This window comes from Thunnus maccoyii, chromosome 7 (assembly GCF_910596095.1).
Source record: "Thunnus maccoyii chromosome 7, fThuMac1.1, whole genome shotgun sequence".
Classification (NCBI taxonomy): Eukaryota; Metazoa; Chordata; class Actinopteri; order Scombriformes; family Scombridae; genus Thunnus; species Thunnus maccoyii.
This window is the reverse complement of record NC_056539.1, coordinates 8,723,375-8,748,098: the sequence shown is the minus strand read 5'-3', so window position 1 is coordinate 8,748,098 and position 24,724 is coordinate 8,723,375. Positions and strand designations below refer to the sequence as shown.

General features: G+C 39.5%; 3 protein-coding genes across 16 annotated transcripts in view; 1 reads left to right on the top strand and 2 right to left on the bottom strand.

Moving 5' to 3' along the window:
- lnx1 (ligand of numb-protein X 1) overlaps nt 1-1,130 on the top strand; it is a 37,990-nt gene extending 36,860 nt beyond the window's left edge. For all 6 annotated transcript variants that reach the window (XM_042416536.1, XM_042416537.1, XM_042416538.1 and 3 more), the window contains one exon: nt 95-1,130. In XM_042416536.1, the coding sequence (XP_042272470.1) occupies nt 95-230 (136 nt within the window). In that variant the 3' untranslated portion in view covers nt 231-1,130. The remainder of the gene's footprint in view (nt 1-94) is intronic.
- LOC121900313 (proteoglycan 4-like) overlaps nt 1-24,724 on the bottom strand; it is a 676,357-nt gene that overhangs the window by 340,118 nt on the left and 311,515 nt on the right. The gene's annotated exons all lie outside the window — the stretch shown is intronic.
- fip1l1a (FIP1 like 1a (S. cerevisiae)) overlaps nt 1-24,724 on the bottom strand; it is a 75,222-nt gene that overhangs the window by 46,548 nt on the left and 3,950 nt on the right. For 3 of the 9 annotated variants that reach the window (XM_042416564.1, XM_042416567.1, XM_042416563.1), the window contains exons 7-11: nt 22,561-22,660; nt 22,365-22,464; nt 18,530-18,584; nt 15,134-15,189; nt 14,327-14,525 (exon numbers count right to left, since the gene is read on the bottom strand). In XM_042416564.1, the coding sequence (XP_042272498.1) occupies nt 14,327-14,525; nt 15,134-15,189; nt 18,530-18,584; nt 22,365-22,464; nt 22,561-22,660 (510 nt within the window). Of the gene's footprint in view, nt 1-982; nt 1,477-1,570; nt 1,718-7,957; nt 10,398-10,510; nt 10,582-10,866; nt 10,995-14,326; nt 14,526-15,133; nt 15,190-18,529; nt 18,585-22,364; nt 22,465-22,560; nt 22,661-24,724 lie in introns of those variants that run through there. The other 6 variants (XR_006096949.1, XM_042416560.1, XM_042416561.1 and 3 more) reach the window with 6 other exon arrangements.

Genomic DNA, 24,724 nt, shown 5'->3' with positions numbered 1-24,724 from the left:
CCTATGCATATCACTTATTTCTTTGGTTATATCCACCAAATAATTTCTTGGTTCTGTAAGTCATACAGTTATCCCTTTCTCTCTGTTTGTGTAGGTGTGGGGACATCTTACTTGAGGTGAATGGAAACAGTACATGGGGAATGACCCACACAGCATTGGTGCGTCTTCTGAAAGAGCTTCGAGGCAGAATCACCCTGACCATCGTGTCCTGGCCGGGCAGCCTGCTGTAGCAGTGCTCCAAGCCATCAAGCGCTGCTTCAGTGGCACTGACCAAGGAATGTGGAAGGCAGAGCTTTAGACTGGCTGACCACCCTAAGCTTGCTGTGTGGGAGAAGCTTAGAATAGTGCTGTAGCTGTATGGATATCTAACTTCTGATGGACAGCTGAGACTTTGCCAGGAGTTTGGAGAGGGACAAACATAAGACTGGATTGTTACCAGAGTTCAACTTGCCCCTCCAAGAATGCTGGACTGGGAGGATCCAGGCCTGAGCCTCTTCTAACTAGGATGTTGGGCGTTATCTGTTAAGAGGACATGATCATTCTCTTGCACAGCATCCAGTGAGTGGGGTGGGGAGTATCGAGAGAAGACACAACACGTTGCCAATTCCAGTAGTTATATATTAGGGTATGCGTTAAGTTGGACTCACATTTCTTTACTGTAAATGTTGGGTGTCTAAAAAAGTACTGATCCAAGCACTTGTAATACGTTTCTTTTGTTTGTTTGTGGTATGGCCTTATAGGCTCCATTCTGTTTGTACTGACAGTGGTTGTCGTCTTCATCTGTGACCAGAGGACACGTTGCCAAGTAGTAGTCTGTGTTGAGGTTTTTTTTTATTTTATTTTATTTCAGAAGCTATGGCTAAATTATCAAACCACTGGCAAGGATAAAAAATATAAAAAATAAAGGATCAATGTGTTCATAACATGTTAAAAAATAATATTTAATTAGGTGACATTGTGGAGGCCTTACTAATTTTCTTACTTTTAAGAAAAACACTGACTTGGTTTCTGTGTAGCAGTAGATGGTCTGGGGCCTATCTACTGCGGTTCTGTCTGTCACGCTTCGGCCTGTGTAGTATATCTGATGGTACATTTGGTTAAATAATCAATAAAGTCATTTGAAAAAGAAAGTGGTGTGAGAAAACTTACTTAGAAGCCTTTCTGCAATACAACAAAAACAACATTAAAAGGTGATGCCACATTAACACATTGTATAGACTACATACACAACTTTTTCTTTTTACTTTCTCTAATAAAACTGAGTTCCAATTTTCTGATATGACATTCAATATTGTAAGGGGCCACAGGGCACTTCCTCTGACTGGGAGACTGAAAGTCAGATTCAATTTCCTCTCTTAGTCAGTGGAGAACATCTTGTTAGACTCCTTATTCTTCTTATTTCTCTTGGCTTTTTTGTGTTTGTGTCTACCTTGACTGTCCCTGATCTCACCATCATCCCTCCTACTCCTGCTGCTGCTGTTGAGAACACAGATGACAAACAATCACATTTCAATTCTGTCATCTTTCTTTTTTTTCTTGAGGAGTATGTGAGTGTGCGTGTCTGTTACACCTGCATGATAATTTTTTCCTTCCCTCGCTTGTGTCTCTATGTCTCCTCTCTCTGTGCCGTTCTTCTTTTTCTACACTGAATCGCTCAAGACTGTGGCGTTTGTGCCCTCGCTCCACAGTGTCCCAGTGCCTCATTCTCTCCTCCCTGCTGAAAAATACCATACACACATGCAATGTATTTTTTCCATTTGCTGTTGATGAAACTGCAGGTTTTTTTCATTGGGAAATAATACAAAGGGAAAAAGAACTCATGGCCCAAAGGAATGAGACTGCTGGCCTTTTTTCAACTTCACCAGTAAGAGAGAGATAAGACAGAACTCGAGGGACTACGACCTTAACCACAGTGGCTGCTGTTTGCCTGGCTGAGCTTTTGTAGCCTCCCCCCCTGGCCTAGACTTTCAGTAACAAAGAACCCAACACTAGTGTCAAAGCCTGCCCTTTCTATTAAAGCCAAACAGCCATGCTGCAGTATCCTCTGAGCTAAGAGAAAAATCCATTATTTACCGTAGGACCTGCAGTCCTGTGAGACACCAAGACTTATTAGTCCTGCCTCCACACCTTTTCTCCCCTCAGATGACCTCTGAAAACATGGTTGCAAATTTATATCCATGCAAAGGGGCAGTGGGACAGTGGAGAGAACATGCTGTTTTCACTGGGAGACATGCACCTTTCACCACAGAGGAGGGGCTGATCACTGAAATCAAATAGTGTAATGTTGGTTGGAACACCCAGGATTAGGATTAATTTCCAACTTTTTACTGTATATTTTTAATACCCTTTCACCATTAAGGCAATAATATATTAACTACATTTGTGTTACGTTTTCAAACATATCAAAATGTAATAAATTTGCTGGGACTTCCAGTGGCATAGAATTGTTGATGGCTGTGAAAAAGTTAGGTTCCTACTGGTTAGCTAAATCCCCTAAATTCAACGAGTTATTAAAACTAAAATCGACCTAAACAAGTTGGAAGATGGAAGGGGGAAAGGATAAGGGTCATTCTAAGTCATAAAGAAGAGCTACCAAGCTAGGAGGAAATTGACTACCAAAGTCAATATTGTTAAGTGTTGAAAGATATGACTACCGAAATGCAAGAGCTCAGAAGTGATATCACAAAACAACTGTGTGATTTTCAAAATAACTTTCAAACAGACATTAAGAAATAATTGAACAAGTTGAGGGCTGACATTAATCAGAAGATCGAGGAGACAATAAGAAAAATTGACCTCACAGCCCAAAGGCTAGAAGAAGCCGAACAACGTATCCAGGATATGGAGACATGGGGCACAAATGCAAAAGATGCAATGACCTCCCTCTTGAAAACACAACACATTCTACAAGCCAAATAATGGAACTAGAAGGACAATCACACAGGAATCACATTAGGCTGTATGGTGTAAGAGAAATAGCAGAAGGTACCTACCTGATCAAATTTGTGGAAAACCTCATCAAGACCAAATTGAGTGAGGACATCGGACCAAAGAAGGATTTGGGTATCGAGCAGACACACAGAGCTGTAGGCATGAGGCCCCCAGATAATGTAACACCAAGATCTGTCATGCTCATGATTATGCAACTAAAGTGTTGTCCAAATTAAAGCAATACATCCTAATCAAGAAAGTGTTAAAAGAAAGAGGAATATGCTTCCAAATCCCGTTAACGAGCATTAACAAGGATGTGCATATTTCTGAATGAGGGGTCTGTTACATACCACAAAACGGAACAAGCTGAAGATCTACACGCTAAAGGTCTTCCAGTGCCCTACATCTGTCGGACCAAGGAGACGATGGGCACATTTACTCACCTACCGTGGGAGAACGTGAAAGGCAACCATCACAGAGATAAGATGAGATATGAACAAAGCATCCATGAGAAACTGCAAGGATTTCAAAGGCGCACTCAAGAGGAGGATACTACACGCGTTGATGATCAAGAGAACTGGGCTCCTTTACCTCATCCCTCACCCTCCTCCATTCTTTTTTGTTTTTGGATTGTAAAACCAGGAGTGATAAATTAATCTTAGCTGACTATAAATGTTTGATTGTGTAATGCATAAGGCTAGGCCCTGCAGACCTTAACGTTAATGTCTGAATACTTTTACTTAAATCACAATATTAACATTGGTTAGTTGGAATTTTCCCTGTAATTGCTAAGACCTGGGATGGTCTGAGAGATTTTTGTTAATCTCCGGGACAGATTAATAGTAAACCTTATATGAACAAATAATTTTCATAAAATACCAGTTAATACGGAGCAAGCCACCACTGAACCATTAACAGTTTGTTATTAATCTAGCGCCCCACCTAGTGGTTGGAATATACCCCCATTTCAGAGGTGCCATTTGAACCTCCATGTTGGAAGCCCAATTTTCTAACTTCTATTATGGTTATCGCTGTCTTTATATTTTTGCTGTGTTATGTTGGTATTATGTTTTGGGGCCTTAGAATGGACTGAACAAGAATTGAAATGTGTCATAACTGTAGACAATGTGTAATAGGGAATGTCAAGTTGTCAATGTAAATGGGCTTTCTAGACCAATCAAAAGGGAAAAGGTGAACGCTAAGGTAAAAATGAAGAAATAACAAATTGTATTTTGGCAAGAAACACACCTACATAACACCCTTTGAACACGAAAAGCTTACGAAAATGGGATTCAGAAATACATACTATTCCTCTTATAAAAGAGGGCACAAATGTGGGGTTGCAATTTTGATTTCAAACTCAACTAATTTTAAATTAATACCAGAGATTAAGGATAAGGAGGGTAGATTTATAATTGTCAAGGGTGAACTGGAGCACAGAGAGGTGCCTTTATTCAATATATATGCCCCTTCTGGGAGCAATAAGGCATTTTTCAAAAAAATATTTGACCTAATTACCTGTGAAACCTTTGGTGTCCTCATTTGTGCAGGGAATTTAAATATGATCCTTAACCCCCATATTAAATACAACTAGCCAAAAGAGGAAAAGAACTCACTTAGAAATCTGGGTAAAGAAAAGATTACAGGATTTAGGGTTGATAGATATATGGTGAGATTTCCATACACCAGATAGAGAATACACCTTTTATTCTGCCCGCCATAATGTAAATTTAAGAATAGATTTTTTAAAATTTCATATAACAATGAAAAACAGATTAAAAGAATGTTTTTTTACAAGGGACCCTTTTCAGACCATTCTGGGGCCAGATGCATAAATGATGCGTACACACAAATACCATGTGTACGCCATACACAGTTTAAGTCATGAATCTACGCAGAGTTTTATTCATCTGGCCCCAGATCTGTACTTAAAGTTACATATAGTTTGCAAGCGCAAAAATACACTATGGAGACTAAAAACAAGTATACTGAATAATCAAGGATTCAAATGAATGATAAAAAAAGAACTGCAAATATAATTTAAGAACAATGATAATGGACAGGTGAACCCAGTGACATTATTGAATGCTGCAAAAGCAGTTCTCAGAGGTAAAATTATATCAATGACTACCTTTATAAAATAAAAGCCAAAAGACTGATAGACTCACAAAATAAACTTAAAGCAGTTATATAGTAAGTAGAAAAACCCTGCTGCAACAGATGAGACTAATTAAACAGGAAAATTACAAAATTCATAGTGGAGAGTTAGAGAGAAAGTTCTGGTACATGAGGCAAAAATATTATGAGACAGGTTCAAAAGCAACAAAGCTGCTATCTTAGAGATTACGCAAACAAAGCTGAAAATACTATTCATGAAATAAGAGACCCTGAATCTAACAAAATAACATGTAAACTGGATGGCATTCAAAAAGCGTTTGAAACATATTACAAAATCCTTTACACTCCACCGGATAAAGCAGAGGCATATAAAATAGAACAATTTCTAAACAAGTTAGATCTCTCCTCTATTGGAAAATTACATAACGATGAACTCACAAAAGAGACATCTATTGAGGAAATTTATAAAGCAGTCTCTAGTCTGAAAGCAGGCAAATCATCAGGTGGCAATGGGTTCCCAGCTGAGTGGTACAAGTCAATGAGAGAGCAACTAACACCCTTACTCCTTGAGTGGTTCAACCACGTTCTAAAAGAGGGAGTTCTGCCCCCATCTTGGAGGGAAGTCTCTCTATACACATCCCTAACTGCTAGAATAAAGATATTCATCTATCCAAGACTATACACCTACAACGAGGATGCCGCGAGGGGTGCCTGGCTAGTCTAGGACTCTTCAACTTATGCATTGAACCATTAGCTCAATGGATAGGACAGAAGACAGCCCTTGAGGGTATCACAATAAGAGGTACAGGCCACAAGATATGTCTGTATGCAGATGATGTTGTTGTCGCTTTGAAAAAACCAGCATCAACTATACCACTACTCAAGGATCTCCTAACAATGTAAGGCAGATTATCAAACCCAAGCCTTGGTCTTCAATTTTAATCCCTCACAGGAACTTGAAAACAATTTTAAAAATAAATTTAAAATTTACAATTTTAGGGGAGAAGGAGGGATGGCCCAACACAACTTGGAACCCACCAGATGGATTATTGGGGACCTGTATCTAAACGTATTATTCATGAGGAACAACTCAACAGTGTATATAAAGCAGAAAAGTGGGAAAGAGACATTGAAATCCTTTCGAAGGAATGGACTCTCATCATCCAAACCCAGAAGACCACTACAAACTAACAAAGTTGGAGAGACCTTTACTGGATGTACTGTGTGAGGTTTTTCATAACCCCAAAAATTAAATTAAAAAAACTGGACTTGAGGACCAATGCTGTACACAATATGGCAGATCACACTCATATCTTTTGGTCTTGTCCCATCTTGCAGCTGTTCTGGGCTGATGTTCAAGCCGCTACTAAGAGTATATTAGGATTTGGTATTGAGTTCACTTGTCTCTCTTTCTACTTAGGAAACATATCTAAGGAATTGGATATCAGAGACAAATATTTAATAAAAATCCTCATAGTAGTAAGCAAGAAGGCAATTACAAGACGCTGGCTTCTTAATGAGCTTCCCACCCTGAATCATTGGATAGATATTATAAACAGCATTTACAGCATGACATTCAGTTTGATATTACAGAAAGATAAGGGAGAAGAGTATTGGACCAAATGGGATACATATCTGACAAATGAAGAGTCTGACAAGTGAAACTTAAGCAAATGTGACTAAAAACTCCTAAGTATGTTATCCAATGTAACTGAGTGACCTCACGTTTATTTTTTTAAATCAGAAAAAAGTACAAAAAATGTAAAAAAAATTTAGCAATGAGCAATAAATCAGCATATTAAATATCCTGTTAAATGTCACTGTAAATAAATAAACAAAGCTCAAAGAAATACTGATATAATGCTGATATCTCAGCCCTCAACACAGTCAAATAAAACATACCACTATGAAGAGGTGGGTGCCATGGTTTAAAAAAGTCTGGGAACCACTGGTTTTGTGTCCCATTTCGGTAGCCGCCTACTTTGGAAGGCATATCTAGTAGGCAGAGGCTAGTAGGCTGCAACACAGTGTCTCTTCACAGTAGGGATTCACAATAAAATCATTACACATTACCACTGCTCGGCTCTCAGTTCATTATGTTTCAGTTGATCAGTTATGTATACTTTTCCACAGTTAGTGTACAAGACATACAGCTCAGTAAAGATGCCTTCGTCAGACTCAGCTCTGCTCAGATCCACTCTGCCTGCTTCTACATAATGGAAATTAAATAACTATGTAGTAAATATGACTATGTTTTGTCTAGATTATGTTGTATATTGTAAATTGTACTGGCTTTTATAGAAAGTTGTCCTCTCCTCTCAAAAGCAACATCAGTATTTGTTGTTCTTGTTCCTTGCAGTCTTTCCCTGCAGTTTCTCAATATACTACACAGCACACACATCTTTGCAGGGAGGTGATGCTGGTTGAGAATGGATGGTCATAATGAGTGGGAGAGGCTCCTGCTATAGAACAGTAGCCTTTATGGCCCATATAAAATACACAAAGTACAGATGATATTGTAGAATTGTTTGTTAGATTGAAGAGAAAACCTTCCTGACTGCTGAGGGGCAATCTGTAATGTATAAAACTACGACAGTTTTCCCTCTCCTTTGCCTCAACACAAGATACCTCAGCACAACTTGCAGTTTTCAATTTCAGAATAATCAACCTGACCTTTAAGAGTCATGACACTAATAGCATTTCTCTCTGCCTCTATAAAGGTATAATTTTACTTTAAAAAGTGTGTAGGAAAAGTACACATACTGCACCACTAATGCAGACCCTCAACTCACCCATGGCTGGAGTAATTATTACCATTCACTCGCTCAACACAGAAAAGAGAGAGAGCCTTAAGGGGCAGACTTTTCGCAAGTACAAAGCTAAATATATTCAATATTTGGAGACAGCTCTTCTGTTAGCAGCAGGGATTAGGACCCAAGGCCCATATTTGTTCTTGCTCAAAGCCATTAGCTTTAACACAGAAACAACCACCTCACATAACACCAAGAACACTGACAAATGGTTCCCAAGGAGATAGTGTTCAAGGAACTAGAGTATATTATAGCATGGGAGCCTCAGGATTTGTTTTCACATTTCATGATTTTATTCATCATTAGTGCCCAGGCCTGTCAGGGCGACCAGTATCACAGATTTCATGAGATGCCCGGGCCTACCGCTGTGCAATTTTGTCCACTTCATCCTTACAGTCACTTATGTGAGAAACCAACATGATTCAGTGAATCTTACCACAGATAAGAAACACTATTTATGATTGACACAATTAAAATGAAAGTAATATCCACAAAAATAAATAGCAGCCGGGAGTGGGGAGGCAGGATTAAATGTCGAATGACTCATGGAGCAGGAGATGTTATTATTTTAGCTGGGTTATGGTGGAGAATTTGATTGCCAAAAGAAACCCACCTGGGCTAGTGTGGCAGAGCTTTAGAGTCAGCAATAAGACAGTTTTTCTGTAAAGGCAAGGGTTTGTTCTCTGAGGATTATAAAATGGCATTTTTAAAACAAGAATATAACCCAAATAACATAATGTAATCTAATGTGGCTTTTCTGTTGCTCCCTCTGTCTCTTCTCTCTTGTTCAAAAGTACTATTCCATTCTGCCATAATCATTCTTGATATTTACATATTACTGCCAATTTATATGTATATTCTACTAATGTGACCTTATTTGGTAACTTTGACACATCCCATGGTGGAAGGTTATCTAAGAGCAACTGTACACCCACTATGCCAAAAATTTCAGGCACTTATTTTGTTTGTTTTTCTCTCCATGCATGTCAACAAGGAAACCAACATTTATGTGAAGAGGCAGCATTGTTTACTGAAGAAACAAAAAATTTTTGTTTCAAAAAGATTTTCATAAAACTAAACCTTTATTTTCTGTCACATAAAAACCCGACCCCTGTTTATCTGGTCTCACTATGGGAGGATAGTAACCAAAACTTTTTCCCTACACTAATACAGTATTTTCCTTGTTTGTTTTGGTCCATTATACTGTGCTATCTTATTGAATATGTTTTTGAGGGGACTGTTGTTGTGACACCGATGCCAATCAGTTTTCGCCAGAAGCCAATCTCTTAGAAGACAATATTTCCGTGGGAGGCTGAGTATAAAATCGAACAAAATTGGGGGCTCAGGTCAAAAAGTGGAAACTGCAGCTGTGAGAAACAAACATATCTTGTAAAAGATAACCATTGCCCTTGAGAAGGGAGCTTTAACCTCAGCTTGTGAGCAAGTGTTGCTGGCTGTTAATGGCACATGATGGAAGGAAAAGAGGATGTACAGGCCCAAAGATTGGCCCTGTAAATAAATGTGTTTCATGAGTGTAGTTGTGGCATAAAAACAGAAAGTATTTCACATTGAGGGCTAAGTATGTAGGGTAGAGGAAAAATAAAAACAGATGTGGGTGGAAGAATGTATAGACCCTAAGACAGACCCTGAAGCCAGGATAAAAGTGGCATCAGGCACAAAAGCAGCTAGGGAAAATCAAGAAACTGGCAGATTTTACCGTACCCTTGTTTGCCTATGGTAGAAGGAAAGTGGCAATTTTATCTCCTAGAAACAATTTGGATCATGTTATATCTATAATTATAACTATAAAGGAAGGAGTCTCTCTGTGTGTGTGTGTATGTGTGTGTGTTTGTCTGTTCTTCACTTTTCTCGACAACCGTTCATCTGATCTACTTCACACTTATATTGCTGGGGACCTAAGGAAGTGTAGTGTCGAGTGTGAAGTTGTTTGGATGAGAAATGTTAAAGATAGCATTAAAAGAAAACATTTAGTGGATCTTGACTTCTCCAATATGAGGGCCGCAAATACCGGCGTAAATACCAGCACTGCCAAAGATGCTCTATATCAAAACAACAAAATGAAAATATGAAAACAACACAAAGAGACTCAGGACCTGCCGCTAGTCTCCTAAAGGGGCAGTGCAGTGGCGAAACTCACATGACACTGATACAGGAAATTACTAATTTCTAAACTGTCTCTGGTGCTGCATTCGTTTACTAGCGGATCTTGACTTCTCCAATATGGCGGACGCACAGACACACAGCTGCAACATACAGCAACCAATCAGGTGTCGTTTCTGTATCTATACAGAAACAGCAACATCATAATGTTTTACATGTTATAATAGTCTTAGTTTCATTACTGTTTAAAAGGTTATTGCTTTGGCTTTCTTGCTCTCTCTCTCTCTCTCTCTCTACCTCAGCTGGCAGCCAATATTCGATTTTCTCTATAACCGTTCATCCGATCAACTTCACACTCGGCGGGTGTATTGCTGAGGACCCAAGGAAGCGCAGTGTGGAGTGCAGGCTCATGAGAGACTACAGTCAGAGAAATGAGAGAGACAGAGAAAAGTAATTTCACATGGCGTGCTCTACAAAGAGAAAAGTAGACAGCGAAAACAGAGCTTTTAATCAAGAATGGACACTCTTACACTCTTCCCACAGGCAGTTCAAAACCAGTATGTCTCACATGTTCTGAGACCGTGGTGATTGTGAAGTGACACTATGAAACAAAGCACAAATCTTTTGAACATACCCACTCAAATCTGAACTGAAGGCACAGAAAATAAACAATCTAAGAACCCAATATGATTGATCCACTTTATTTTAAGATGCACATTTTATAAAAAGCTCTCTGTTATGTATTTTCTTTTTGAATGCAGTCCTTATTTTACTTGAAATGAGAAAAGAACATTTATTTACTATTAGAGTACTTATTATTTATATTATCTATAAATAATAGAATGTTAGTTTCTTTCATGTTGTTGGTGTAAATATTCATTCTCACCTCAAACCAACTGTATTAATTTTTCTGTGCGTTGAAGTAGCAGCTGGAGGCCAAACAAATCGGCCCTTTCCGAACAGGAACGTTTTGAACAGGCACTGCACTAGTGCCTCCTAAATCTAAAACAAAACCTAGAAGAGAGACAGGGCTGTTAATGAATCACAAGGCTGCCTTCAAAGTTACCAAGAGGATTCTAGCCAAAACACAGGCAGTACTTATGAAACTTATGGAAATGTTGTTCTAAATGTATTCAGCTAAGGAAGAAAAAAGAAATCACTCTATTGTGCATTAATGCAAATTGAATGAGGCTGTTATTGTTGACTAGTGCAAATTTGTTTGAGGCTGTAAAATGTTATTGTCATGCTTTTGCTGTTCTGAATTAGCAATGCCCTAATTTGGTTTCATTGCATTGTATTACAGCTGCCTTTTTTCAATTATCAGTTGCTGTTCCATATTTGGAGTCAGCTAAACTCTTTGTTAACAATGAAACCAGCCTAACAGCATTTTCTAATGAAGCTTTTAGTGTAAGTTTAAGCATGAAGACAATTATCATTTTAATTTCCTTATCACACTGGGACCTCATCAGTCAATTATTATCCAGTGAACTCACAGGGTTCTGTGTGCGAGCTTTTCTGTCAACCAATGATCAAACTAGCCAAATGGTATTTAAACTAGATTTGTGTCTCTTTGAACGTGTGAACTGATGCCATGTGTAAGAAACAAGACAAAAAGTGGATATTGCGTGTTGTCTTGGGCATATGCGCACATGAAAGAGATGGTGAGAGATTCTTAGGCAGTGCCAGCTGGAAATACAAGAGCTACATTTATCATCCAAAAATATGATTTACAGTCAGAGGGCAAGTGTTGACCAAATGGCTAATCAGTTATTCAGCTTGCACCCACTAAAAAAAGGATAGGGTGTTGGATGCAGGGGGAGAGACAGAAACATACAGAGTATCACTCTGGTAAATGTGAGCATTTACCTCATGGAATCTATTAGTGGTAAATCCAGGGCATGCGGTCATAACCACAGCTGATAACCAGTAGCTCATGCTTAGAGGGCTACCCTGCAACACTGTGCCTGTGTGTGACTCAACATAAGACATGTGGGCTACCAAGCACAGCTCCTATATCATCAGGCCAAATTTGCGAAAAAACACCCCCACTGACCACACCAACAAACAATGAGAGGGACTAGCATCAAGGCGATGCAAGGCTCCTTCTGTTTCTCTCTCACACACAACCCACACACACAGCAACAATGATTCCCTCCGGTTCCATTCTAAAAATAGTCTTGAGCACAGTCATAAATCAATGCAACAGAAAACACATAACCTTTACATATGAGCGTGTGTGTGACACGCACAGTGTGAAGCCTGATCATGTGACTTGAATGTAGGGCACACATGTCAACAGAGCCCAGAAGGTGTGAGCCACACACATTGGACTCTGTGCCACAGCAATAGTCCTTTGTGACTGTGACATTAGAACAAATCTGTGGTGTGAATAGCTAAATCTCCTGTGCACTCCCTGTGCGTCTGTCACACACATGTGAATCCTGTACTTCCTATCTTCTGAAGTTAGCCCACAGCTTCCCAGCTGTCCCCATGTCCCACTTCCCTCATTTGACCCACAAGACTGTTCTGAGCTTTATGTACAAACCTGAATCCACATCTTACGCACACAAATACTCAAGCAAAAGCTCACCACTTTAAGTAGAAGTGCTGAAAAGCTGAACAGCATATGAGGATATTTTAAGAGAGCAAATACAGAAAGAGATACTTCAGTTTGTCATTCTTGCTATTTTGCACTTATTTTCATGCAAGTTAATTAACATTAGCTGACAGAGGAATTCATTGTCATCAGCTGCATCACAGCTTTTGCACCCACAGACACAGACTGACAAATTATATTTAAGTCCAAATATAAATTCAAATGTATGTATTTGTAGTTTTAACTATTCAAGGGCATTAGGCAATCGCAGCCTAACGCCTGGGGCCCGACTCCATATCTGAGGCCAGTGCCTTGGTCAAGGGCAATGGCAAGAGCACTTCTGATGCCTAACATGTACATGCTTTGGTGAGAAATGCTCTGTCACAGCAAAATGTCACAGTCACCCTCTCACGAGCCTCGGGTCAGCTGAGGAGTATGTGAGTAGGAGGAGATGTGTCTGTGTGTATTATAGTTGGCAGCTGCCTCAGTTGATAATAATTAAATAGACATCTGGCTAGTGGTCAACCCTGAGTGTGCAGAGGAAATGTAGGGCAGGATTTGGCTTGTGCATGCATGTGAGCATGAGTGTTTGAGTACACATACGGCAGCACTCTGGTTGTCAGACTGTAGGGTAGTAGGGCACTATGTGAAATTTGGAGTGGAAATCAGATTGGCTCTTATCATTCGTGAGGCACAGGGAGGAAATGCCCAAGCTCCATGCAGGAGAGTGTATACTCATTTATTTCCTGACAGTGGCTGGCAAATACAGTGAGTTATTCACTCATCTAGAATGCACCCTGGCCCACCTCACTGCACCAGAAACAACTAAAATAGTTCTGCATATGCTGGCAATAATTTCTCCTGGTCATGCAATAATCTTGATTTCTGTCACAATAGTCTTATGCTCTTTTGCATTAGTGTGCATTTCTTAACAATAGCTGTGTATGCTCTCATAACTGTCAGAGCAGTTTATATTATAGCTATCAGCTATGAGAGAGGCACCCCTCACAAACTCATAGCACAATCCCCTCTGCCATTTTAAATGGAAACAATCTAGGTAAATTCATACGCATTTCTTGGACGATTGATTTTGTAACGCCACACAAAACTAACATCTGGGCTACATGTTACAGTAGGATATAAACAGAAGTTATAAGTTATTCTCAGACCGATACAATCAGTGCGAGGTAACTCAAAAGCAATACATTTCTGAATCAAACATTTTCCTGCCTACGTGAGCTCAGGGTTTTGATTCTCTGCCAATTAGGACCGGCTCCTACAGAAATTGCCATCACATGCTAAAATATTACGCAGTTCTTGTGCCAACACCATTCTCTGAACTCCTCCCCCTCTTTGTTCTGTTTTTGTCTTTTCTCCCATGTTTTCAATCACTCTTCTGCAAAACGTGCTTGCTGTTCACATATGCTTCAAATGCACACATATTGAAAAAGGCCAAAATAGACTGCAGTTCTGGACCAGAACCAAATACTATATGTTGCCTGATCCAGAAGACCAAAGCTGCTCAGCAGACATTTGTAATCATCTAACACAGAGACAGAGAAAGTGGAAAGCACGGGGTGGAAGGATAGAAGTGTAAAGGAAAACAGCACAGTGTGTCTTGTATTTGATTAACATCTTATACAAAATGGAAACAGACTTGACAATTACACTACATAAGTTAAATTATGGATCTAGGGTATACACCACCTGATCATGAATATACATATAACTTCAAGTCACTGTAACCCACCTGTTGTGTGAAGGACAGCTCTGTCTTTCTCTATCTCTGCCTCTTTTGCTGTCTTTATCATGGCCATGTTCTTTGTGTCTGTTGCTGTCCTTGTCATACTTTTCCTCCATATCCTGCCATATGTGGCATTCCCAGGCCTTGGCAGTGTCAATCATTTCAGCGCTTGAGGCCCTACTCCCTGGTATTGCAGATGATACACCTAAGAGAAAGAACAGAGCCATGCCAGACAGATGACTGGAGACAACCATAAACAGCAGCTGGCAACTGCATCAGTCTTAATTTACTCAGTGTGTAAATTAAGCTTCTTCCAAGTCACTGTATTCAGAGCAGCACCTGCCACATATTTATGCCATGTTTTTCTATTAAAGAATCCTTCAGAAACAATGCTTGTGTATGATTAATGTAACTTCTGAGGGCAGCACTTCAACAATAACAGTCTTTCAAACAGCATATTGGGGACATACACATGCTGATGAGGTTCAAACAGAATATTTAGGGCAGTTACTAAATGTGTTTTCTATTGAAAATAAAAGAAAATACATAAAATCTAGAAAAGCTGTGCTGAAACAGTCAAATCAAATCTTTAAATGGTTGTAAATGTACATTGATCTGTATAAAAGGCCCATGAGTCCTTAAGACCAAACCACATATTTTCATTGTCCTGAAACAAATGTTTGTCCAGATTGTCCCCAGATTGTCAAAGAGCAACATTCATTCATTCTTTGTTGAGTGTTTATAAAACCATGATGGCATAGTATATACAGCACATGGTCTGAAGCCAGTTTTATGAAAGAAATAGACTTGTACCTGATGAATATGGGTATAGTGAAGTTGAGGGATCATCAAAGCCTTTAGAAAGTCCACTGAAAAGGAAGAATTAAAAAATTTTAAAAAAAGTCATCTAACACATAAAATCTCTAAATGACCCCTAGACTGTAAATAAAGATCCCACACATGTAATCTAAAGTGTAAATAAATAGACACTGTAAATGGTTGTCAATATTGTCAATTTTGAATTTATATGATGGAAATTGAAAGGGTTTCATAATAAAAAAATTTGAAGAGTTTTAACAACAGATTACACCAAATCACCCGAAGATAAACCACAACAATAATCAATACAGAAGTTATAATATGAGAGAAACAGAGTTTTGCATCTAGAATACCTGAAAAATATACAAACTCTTACAAACTCTCTTGTTCCTGGCAGACTGTTTTCCTGAGTGTCATTCAACTTTATGTAATGCCTAAGGTCATTCATTTTAAGAAATGTGAAAGGAAACCGGGTGAGAAAACAAATTTACAGATGAATCAATGAGTAAAAAAAAAGTGAATGGGCCTGCAATATGATCAAAGTACTTCCAAATGCACAGCTGTGTTTTCCAAGTGTTTGAAGTGACTGGCTCATTGTCAAGGTGCAGTGTGTGCTTGCCAACCCATGAGGAAAGGATAGAGGGCATATTACTGATACTATCTGGATCTTGCCTGTCCACTGTTATAGAAAATCATTCAAGTCCAGTTCAGAAGTTTGCTGTAGTGGTGTGAGTTTAATGAAGCATGCCGGCACACTGGTGAACCCACAGACACAGAAAGTATCTGAGCCCGTGAGCTGACCTAGAGCAATGACAGGGAAGCACTTTTATGCAGTAAAACAAAAGCAGTGATCAGACCATATGTACATGGTAGTTATCAATGGGTATTGTAAGTCAGTGATCAGACGAGACAAGGGGGGGTGCTTTCAGACCTTAGGTTTCAGACACAGTTTGCAAATGAGAAGATCAAGGGGCCAAATGAGGAGGGGGCAGACGATTAGCAAGTCTGCACAGCCCAAATGTGTATTTCTTCATCACCACATGGCTTGGACCCACACCCGTTTCCAACTGAAAACTTCTGAAGGTGAATTGGGTGTGTATGAAGCTCATCCATTGGAGATACTTCCCGCCAGGTGCGATCCAAAAACACTGCACAATAAATCCCATCGTAAGCAGGTCTATCATTCCCTGTGCTATGTCAGCACTGCCATGGCCAGCTTTCTCTCTCTTGTATTTTATTTTTGGTATAACAGAGACATGGAGATAGATAGAGGATTGTTTGTGAATGGAGACAGAATGAGTGAATGGAGGAGTGAGTCTGGGTGAGTGAGCATGTGGCTGCTGGCAAGGCACTAACAGGAGGGTAATAACTATATGCTTAATGGTTCATCAAAGCATTTTACACTGCTCAGTGCCTCTCACCTTGTGGCCTCTGTGTTTCATCAACATAAACACTGATGATTCTAACTTCATTAAAATGCAAGAATAGCACCTTTAGTGGTAAACAATATATATTATGGCTTTGTGTCTTTGTCTGTCAAAGAGAGGCCTTGTTGCTCCACAAAGCAGAATCAAGAATAAATCTGTGATGCACACCAAATGTGGGAGATATAGAAAATTTTAGGCATTATCACAATCTGTAGTATTGTTCTATACATCTAGATGTTACTATCTTTAGTTTTATAAGGATACTTTATGGAACAATGTCATTGGCATCTGGATAGCATTGGACCACATATAAGCAAATATAACTAGAAGTCAGATTTAAATCAAAGGATGGAACTAAAAAAAAATCACATAAGTGAAGTACAGTTATTAAAATAAACTCGAGCTGAATTTTCACATGTTTTTGGTTTGTCATTGTTTCCAACATTGTGCTTTAATATTAGAGTATGGAGTTAATGTCTTTTGTGGCATTGCTTTAGTTATTTCTCTCTCTTTTTTTTTTTTTTATGAAGAAATGCCACTTTTCCTACATTTGTATAGTAAGTGATAGTTGTAATGGTAAGTGATCCTCTCTTGTATGCATCCCTCTCTGGTTTGATATGTTCAGCCTGTGATGATTGTGCTCATTGTTGAGCTTATAGGTTGCATGAAAACACTAACAGATTAGATTGATGCTGAATGTGAGAATGAGAGAGACTGAAACCCCGAAGTTCTTCAGCAATGCAGTACTACTAATCTCCCTATAAAGGCATATAAATGGGAAATTAACAAAAATGTTCAAATACTAAATATGGACGTTGGGAGCCCCATGGGTCCTTGGCCCGCCACACAATATAGGAAGCCAGGGCACAGATTATGCCAGAAATACCTGCTGTTTCTAATATTCCCTGGGGAAAAGCTAGGCAGCAACAGTGAGGCAGGGACTATCTATGTAGACACTGCACATGTGTGTGTTAGAGAAAAGTTGAAAAGGAAATGATTCATAAAGCGTAAGGGAGATGGTTGGCAGAGTTCATAGGAACAGAAAGTCCCTGAAGGATGTGAGGATTTGGCAGATGGACTGAGATGTGAGAGAATCCATCTTTTAGGACAGAGTACAGAGTGAATTCAGGCACACATAGACACAGCAAATTAGGAGAAAGGGAAAGCGTAGGATTGAGAAAAGAGAAAAAGATGAAGGGGCAGGAAGCTAGAGAGACAGACAAACAGAGAGATGGATTGAGACAGGCTGGATACAGTCAACATCCAAGGGAAACAAGCATAGCAACAAACAAAACTGAAGTGAAGCTGCATGTAGGGCTATGTAAGAAAATGCAGGAGAGGCTGGGGTACAACATGGTCCACTTGTAATCTAAGTAGTGTAAATTAGAGCTGAAATGTGGGAGTTTGCAGACAGGTTGTGACATATATCAGAGGGGAGGACTGGGGGATGCCTTGGATACTGATAAACAGGAGACTGGAGGCACAAACAACGTTGCTGTCTTGCTTTCTACCTTATTTGGCCATTGGTCCAGCTGCAAGATCAGCAACAGTGCACAGTGTACAGAGATAAAACACATCCAGCTCAGAATAAAAAGCAGTAATGTCAATAAACTTAAATGGGTTATCCTTTGGTGTCAAATGAAAACCACCGGGTCTGACTCAGATATCAGGCACCTTCTTCCAGCAGCAATTACTTTGTTTTAGATTTTCAGCACAAATGTAGCTTTTATTAATGACTTATGGACTATTCTCTGACTAATGTTTTCCTTCTTTTTCTCCCACATTTTTGCTGAATTTGTTTCTTACCTGTGCTTGCACCTGAGTCAAACCTCCTTGAATAGAGGCAGGTGTACTGTTTCCCTGACAATGTCCCACCTGCAGTGTCTCCTGCTCCTATACTGCTGCCACCACATGTGGAGCTCTGTGGTACCACAAACACACAATGACAAAATCATGGTCTCACCTGTCCAAAGCAGCAATGTTGAAGAGAGAAGGGCCTTCTTGTAGGAAGAGGAAACCTGTACAGAGTAACAAAAACATTAAATCTATTATGATTCAATTGTCTTCCATCCACACTGTTTTTCTAAAGGTTTGTTGTCCACAATTATAATAAGAAAAATAGAAAAAAAAGCTAAATCTATTGTCTTCTTTTACTGTAATGGCTGTTGGAAAACAAGCAAATGGTAGCACCATTATTTGGTAAGGAGTGTATGTAGAGACCATTTTGACAAGCATGGCAAGTTACCCCATTTTGTCATAACTAGAAAGACACTGTTGTTTGTTTTGAATGCCTAATTACAGTACACTACAGTTATTTTCACTGCCAACTCACTGTTGGACTGAGGAGGGAGTAGACAGACATCAAAAACACACAGCAATCATTTTTGTGTGCTTAAATTATTTGGAGTATAAACAAAAATAAAAATGGAAACAATGATTTTGATTAGGCATAAAAATCCATGTAAACTACTGAAGCAAGACTACACATCTGTGAGCATCAAGAAGAACAAATGTAACAGATTCTCAAGAAACAATAATGTATACTTCTAAATGCAAAAATGTTGTAATCAGAATCACATGATGAAATGTTCTCATAATGCTGAAGTTTGGATCAATTGTCTTGTGTAGACCTATAACAAAACACAAACTAAATGCATTTCTGAATGACAGCCAACAGAGTAAAACACAACATGAGACAGAGCAGACACAAGCCACTACAGAACATGAGAATACAAGGAAGACATGTTAAATGTGGGAAGATCAATGTGCCAACATTAATATGTGGAACAAAACACAGGGACACAGGCCAAAGATTAAAAACACATTACCCATAACCAACGACATAACATAATAATTTATGGTGTTACTACTTTTAAGGTAGAGAAATAAGATCAGCCTCAAAATGTCAGAGCAACAAAATTCAAGTCCTACAATACTTGCCTTTCCCCCCCATCAATAAAACAGAACAAGTCAAACGCTTGGGTGCACAGTTAATGGTCCCACTTGTTATAATGCTCAAATTTTACGTGACCAAGCAACACAATCAGTTCTGAATCACACACATGGGCTGCACTGACTACACATTGCGCGCACACCCATACACACATATAGGGATTCCTTTGAAGAGTCGAGGCACAAACACACATTCACATCTGGATACCATCCCCTTCTTTTTTTCCAAAAAGACCCCTAATGTGAGAGTGGCTCAGAGCAGTTTTCAACTACATAAAGAACACAAAAATGGTTGAAACAGGAGGAAGAATAATAAGAGCTGTTGGAAGTTCAAGCTTGAATATATAAAAAGAGCATGGAGCTCCCCTGCTTTGTCAGTGAAACGTAGAACATCTTCCTTCCCTTTCAAATACAAGTCCCACTGAGTTGAGAGGGCCTGAACTACTCACTATGGAGGAAGGACCCAGCAAGGCCTTTGATACCTCAGACACTTGGACATTCAAGGGAAGAGCAGAGCTGAACATGAACACACACACACATACACACACAGAGAAACATCCAACAGATAGAGGGAAGCCCGAGGTCAAGTGTTGAGGACCTTCAGGCAAAATGTCTGTTAAATAAACCAAAAGAAAATGGTGTGTTTCTTAATGGACATAGAGTGTGCTGCATGGACACAAACACCTGTGACAAGGATTCATTTCAACAAATAGATGAAATCACTGACGCAATACAAAGTTCACAGAATGAAATACCATGTAAAAAATGGTGTAAGTATGTATTAACAAGTGATTAAAAACTGAATGTCTACTACTAACTGTAACTGTGTTTAAGGAATGCTATGTAGTGCATGCTGCACACACAAACAGACACACATGCACCAGCAGTAAACACCAGCTCGTCCACACACACACACACACACATGCCATCAATGTTAGCGTGAGTGAGTAATTGTTTCTACCTGCGGTGATCTCAAGTGAGTGTTTGATGAGGGCTGGAGTTCCATGCTTGGCAGCATATGAGAGAGCTAATGGCTGTGGGCTAATTGCCGCCGATTGTGCTTGCGTGGCTTTCTCTCTCATGCTAATGTTTCACAGAGCTACAGGCTGGAGGGTTTTAGATGGAGTTGATATTTCACATAAGACCACATGCTGCTGTTGTACACTACAGTATGGGCCAGAGTTTTCTTTTCTTAGGTAAAGGCTACTGTTTCCCACAGTCTCAGACACAGCACTCCGCACAGACAGATGTACACAATATCTCTCTTGCAGTGACAGTGTCCTGTTTTTGCCCTGCCACCCGTAAAGAGCATAGACATAAAAAAAAGCTGCCTTTCTCAACTCTAAACCTATATACTGGGTGCAGACTTGATTGACTGATGAAAAAAGTAAAAAAATCTGCACTCAAATTATGTTTCCTTAGAAATGACAACAAAGCCAGGAACTTAAATGCAATACTTTTTTAAAAATGGACCTCTAAATCTTATTGGTATTGTTGTTTCTCCTTTTTTCTACTCTTTTTGATTCAATTGCAAGTGCTGTTGAGGTCAGTGGTTCACATCAGTAGCCATGATTGGAGGGTATGTGGTAATGGTACGGTCAATTCAGAAAGAACTGCACATCTGCTCAGTTATTATCTTCAATCGATGTATCAGTGCCAAATGAAAGGACACTCACATCCAAGCTCTGTTGCTACACTGACTGTAGTGACCTACTAACCGGCTGTATAAAGTACAGCGCAGAGCAGTAGACAGCCTAACCTTGGCTGTGCACTGTGCTGCACTGATAAATGACACAAGTACAACCCTGCAATGGCAGAGTTCCACTCCAAAATCAGCTCCTATCAAACACGCTTGGCATCTAATGTGACCTCACTGAAAAACAAACAAAAAAATTAGAAGAAGAAAAAAAAAAAAGCAGCCCCCTCTTTCCCTCTGTCCCGTTCCCCACGGTCGGTCTGTTCAGCACATTTCTTGTGCCACAATCTGCTGGCCAAGCACTTTTTTCCAGGGGCTATTTTTATCATGTTACACATTTGCATCACAAAAGGAGGCAAGGCCTATAACTTACAGAAAGGGGAGTGGCCTAGATAAAAGATACGCAAATACACTTCAAAGCTGGAGTTGACTGTTCAAAGCTGCAGTCGGCAGGATGTTTGATATTTTGGTTGTATTAGCAGCTCTGGCACGGGTTCGCCAGGCAGTATGGGGCTCACAGGGGGTGTGTGAGGGGTAAGAAGGGGGTCTAAGCCAGCATTTCTATTTTGGAACCTTTGAAGATGAAGATATGGCATGTGCTCTGCTGTGTGCTTGGGCCATGGAGCCTTCCTGGATTTCTATCTGATTCACTACAAAAGGCCAACAGGAAGTCTAAAGACTGACAGCACTGATGGACTCACACCTGCATGGTACTATAGACACCTGCCTGCTCGAAGACATATATCCATGCAGTGTCTTCAAACTCATGCATGCATACACACATACAAACACACACACACACACACACAATCAACAATGTTCACCTCTGTCCTTCAACTCCACAGGATTATTTATTATGACATGTGTTGCAGCTTCACAAACACACACTTGCCCAGATTGCCATTAGTCATTTGTGCAGCTGCATGATGTGTGATGCGGCCCACAGGGGGTTCTCCTTGGGCCTCTTCCACCTGAAAATCTCAGTGTTCAGCTAATACTCCCCCAGCATCTTAAAACACAACTCATCCGTTTATGATCGTAGCATCAGATGAGGAAAGGCATGTGCAAGATATTTGTCTATCAGGTGTAGGGATATTGTAAATGAGCATGTTTGAGTGTGTTGCATTTCCCCAGTGGTGGGGTAACTTACGTGGTGGAGGGGTATATGGAAAGATAGGGGTGAAACTGAGTGAAGGAGGCTGTTGAAAAGAAGTAAATCTATTCTCCTCGGGGGACATCTCAGTAACCACCTGCAATGTAAATATAGTCATTAACAGTTTTAGTGTCTGTGTCTTTCCCTCTCTCTCTCACTCATGAACACACACACACACAGACACACACACTACCTGAGTATTGCCTTCTTCATTACTGAGACTTGGAGACACTTTCACCCTGCTGCTGGATCCAGGTTGTCCTCCAGTCACCTCAATGGCAGCACTTGACACTCTATTGATCAGGCAATACGACCGACACTTGACAAACACATCATGCTCTTGCAATATCTTGAAACAATGATTGAAAATGACAGTCAAGTCTCAAAGTCTCTGAGTCTTTTTTCATATATACCTTAAATGACACCTACATGTGGGTTTGATGTACTTATATAACATTTTTTAAAACAGGACTTTGTCTTAATCTCACTCCTCATGTTGCTACAACAACCCCCTGCAGGTCCATTAATGCATTAAACCTCCTTAACTGGGTCATCTGGCTGTCTTCACAAAACAGCCCTTTACAGTTCTAACCTCCCCCCCCCCAATCCCCAACCATCAAGCATGCGTACCACACACACAGATGGAACACTAACCCCTATCTGTCACTAGGACTTAATCAACAGTAGAGAAAAAACATACATAAAAAAGGGATTACAACTACATCTATTGGCAATTCAGTAGGGAAGTGCTTGGAGGTTTTTAATCTCTCTTCTGCTCACTTCAGCTTTGAAATACACGCCAAACAAAATTTTTAACACTATGGCTTTACAGAAATAGAGCACACAATTACTCCTACATTCTGATACAACAACAACAACAACAACAATATAAAATTGTGGGAAAATTGTGACTAAATCTCATTTACATCCCAAAGGACGGCTATTAAGCGCAGTAAGCAACACCAAAGGAGAGCATCACACCCAGATCGACAAATACAGCAAGAATCACGTTTTCAGACTGTCAGAACATAACAGCTGCTGTATCAAAGCCTGTTTGAAAACATCATCGACTGGATAATAGAGTGTGTCGATTTGGCTCTGGCATGCTATGACTTCCTGATCCAGCTCTATCAATAAGGAAGAGGGAGATACATGAAAGCAACGTAACGCTCAGATCCACATGACCTACCCTGAAGGGCAACCTAGCAGAGGGAGGGGAACATCATCAAGGGACGGGTCTTTAATTAATTGGTCCTATCAGTCAACTTTATCCCCCTCAACAAATAGTCAGGACCTCCACCACCAGGCATCCTTGATAACCATTAAACTAAATAGGAGGGAGTTCGGGAAAAACATGCTGGTTTGTATGGGCAAAAGCACTCAAAGGGATACAACACCTGGTCCATAAATAGAAGCAAAATGCATGCTGGGACTGGATGCTATTTACTAACATGACAAGCATCTGCTGCACAGTGTATACAAACCAAATGGTTTAGTTCTGTGTTGTCAAATTGCTCTCTAGTGCTGTGCATGTTGTCCTCTTCACAGTAATGGATGCTTTTAAGAGGAAGGTTTGAACAGCAGACCTGGCTGAAGCCTGTGGGAGACGGGGCTGTTAGACTGGGCTCATGGTGTTTTACAGCCCAGTTATAGTCTCCTATAATTTGTGTAAAATGTGTTTAATTTTTCTATTTTCTATGTAACTCTTATTTTTCTATGTGTTAGAAAACTGTATTTATGGATTGGATTGTTTATTAAAATGGATTCAACACAGTGGTTTTTGGTTTTGGTGGAGGAAGTATTGAGATATTTTACTGAAGTACAAATAGCAATAGAATATTTAATAGTAAAATGTAGAAGTAAAAGTTCAACATTCAGATTTTATACTTAAGTAGAAGTACGAAAGAATAAGGAGCAAAATGTATGGTTACGGTATCAAAAGTAAAAGTACTCCTTAGACAGCAGATTTAGCCCATATCAGAGTGTAATATTGCGTATGGGTATTCCTGATGTATCAAAATGTAAGCAGCCTTTTCATGCTGCAGCTGGTACAGGTGATATTAATATTAATCTATATTTTAATCTATAACAATACATCATATTTTATTAGCTGGTAACTACAGCTGTCGAATAATTCTTGTGGAGTAAAAGCTACAGTTTAAAAGTATAAATTAGGATAAAATACAAGTTAAATACAAATACCTCAAATCTGTCCTTAAGTACAGAGCTTGAGTTACTGTACTTAATAACTTTCTGCCACTGATAGAGAACAAAGTAGTGGTAAGATATTATTATCAGAAAAAACTGAGTGATTAAAAGTAAGAATAGTAAATGCATATCTGAAATCATCATCAAGA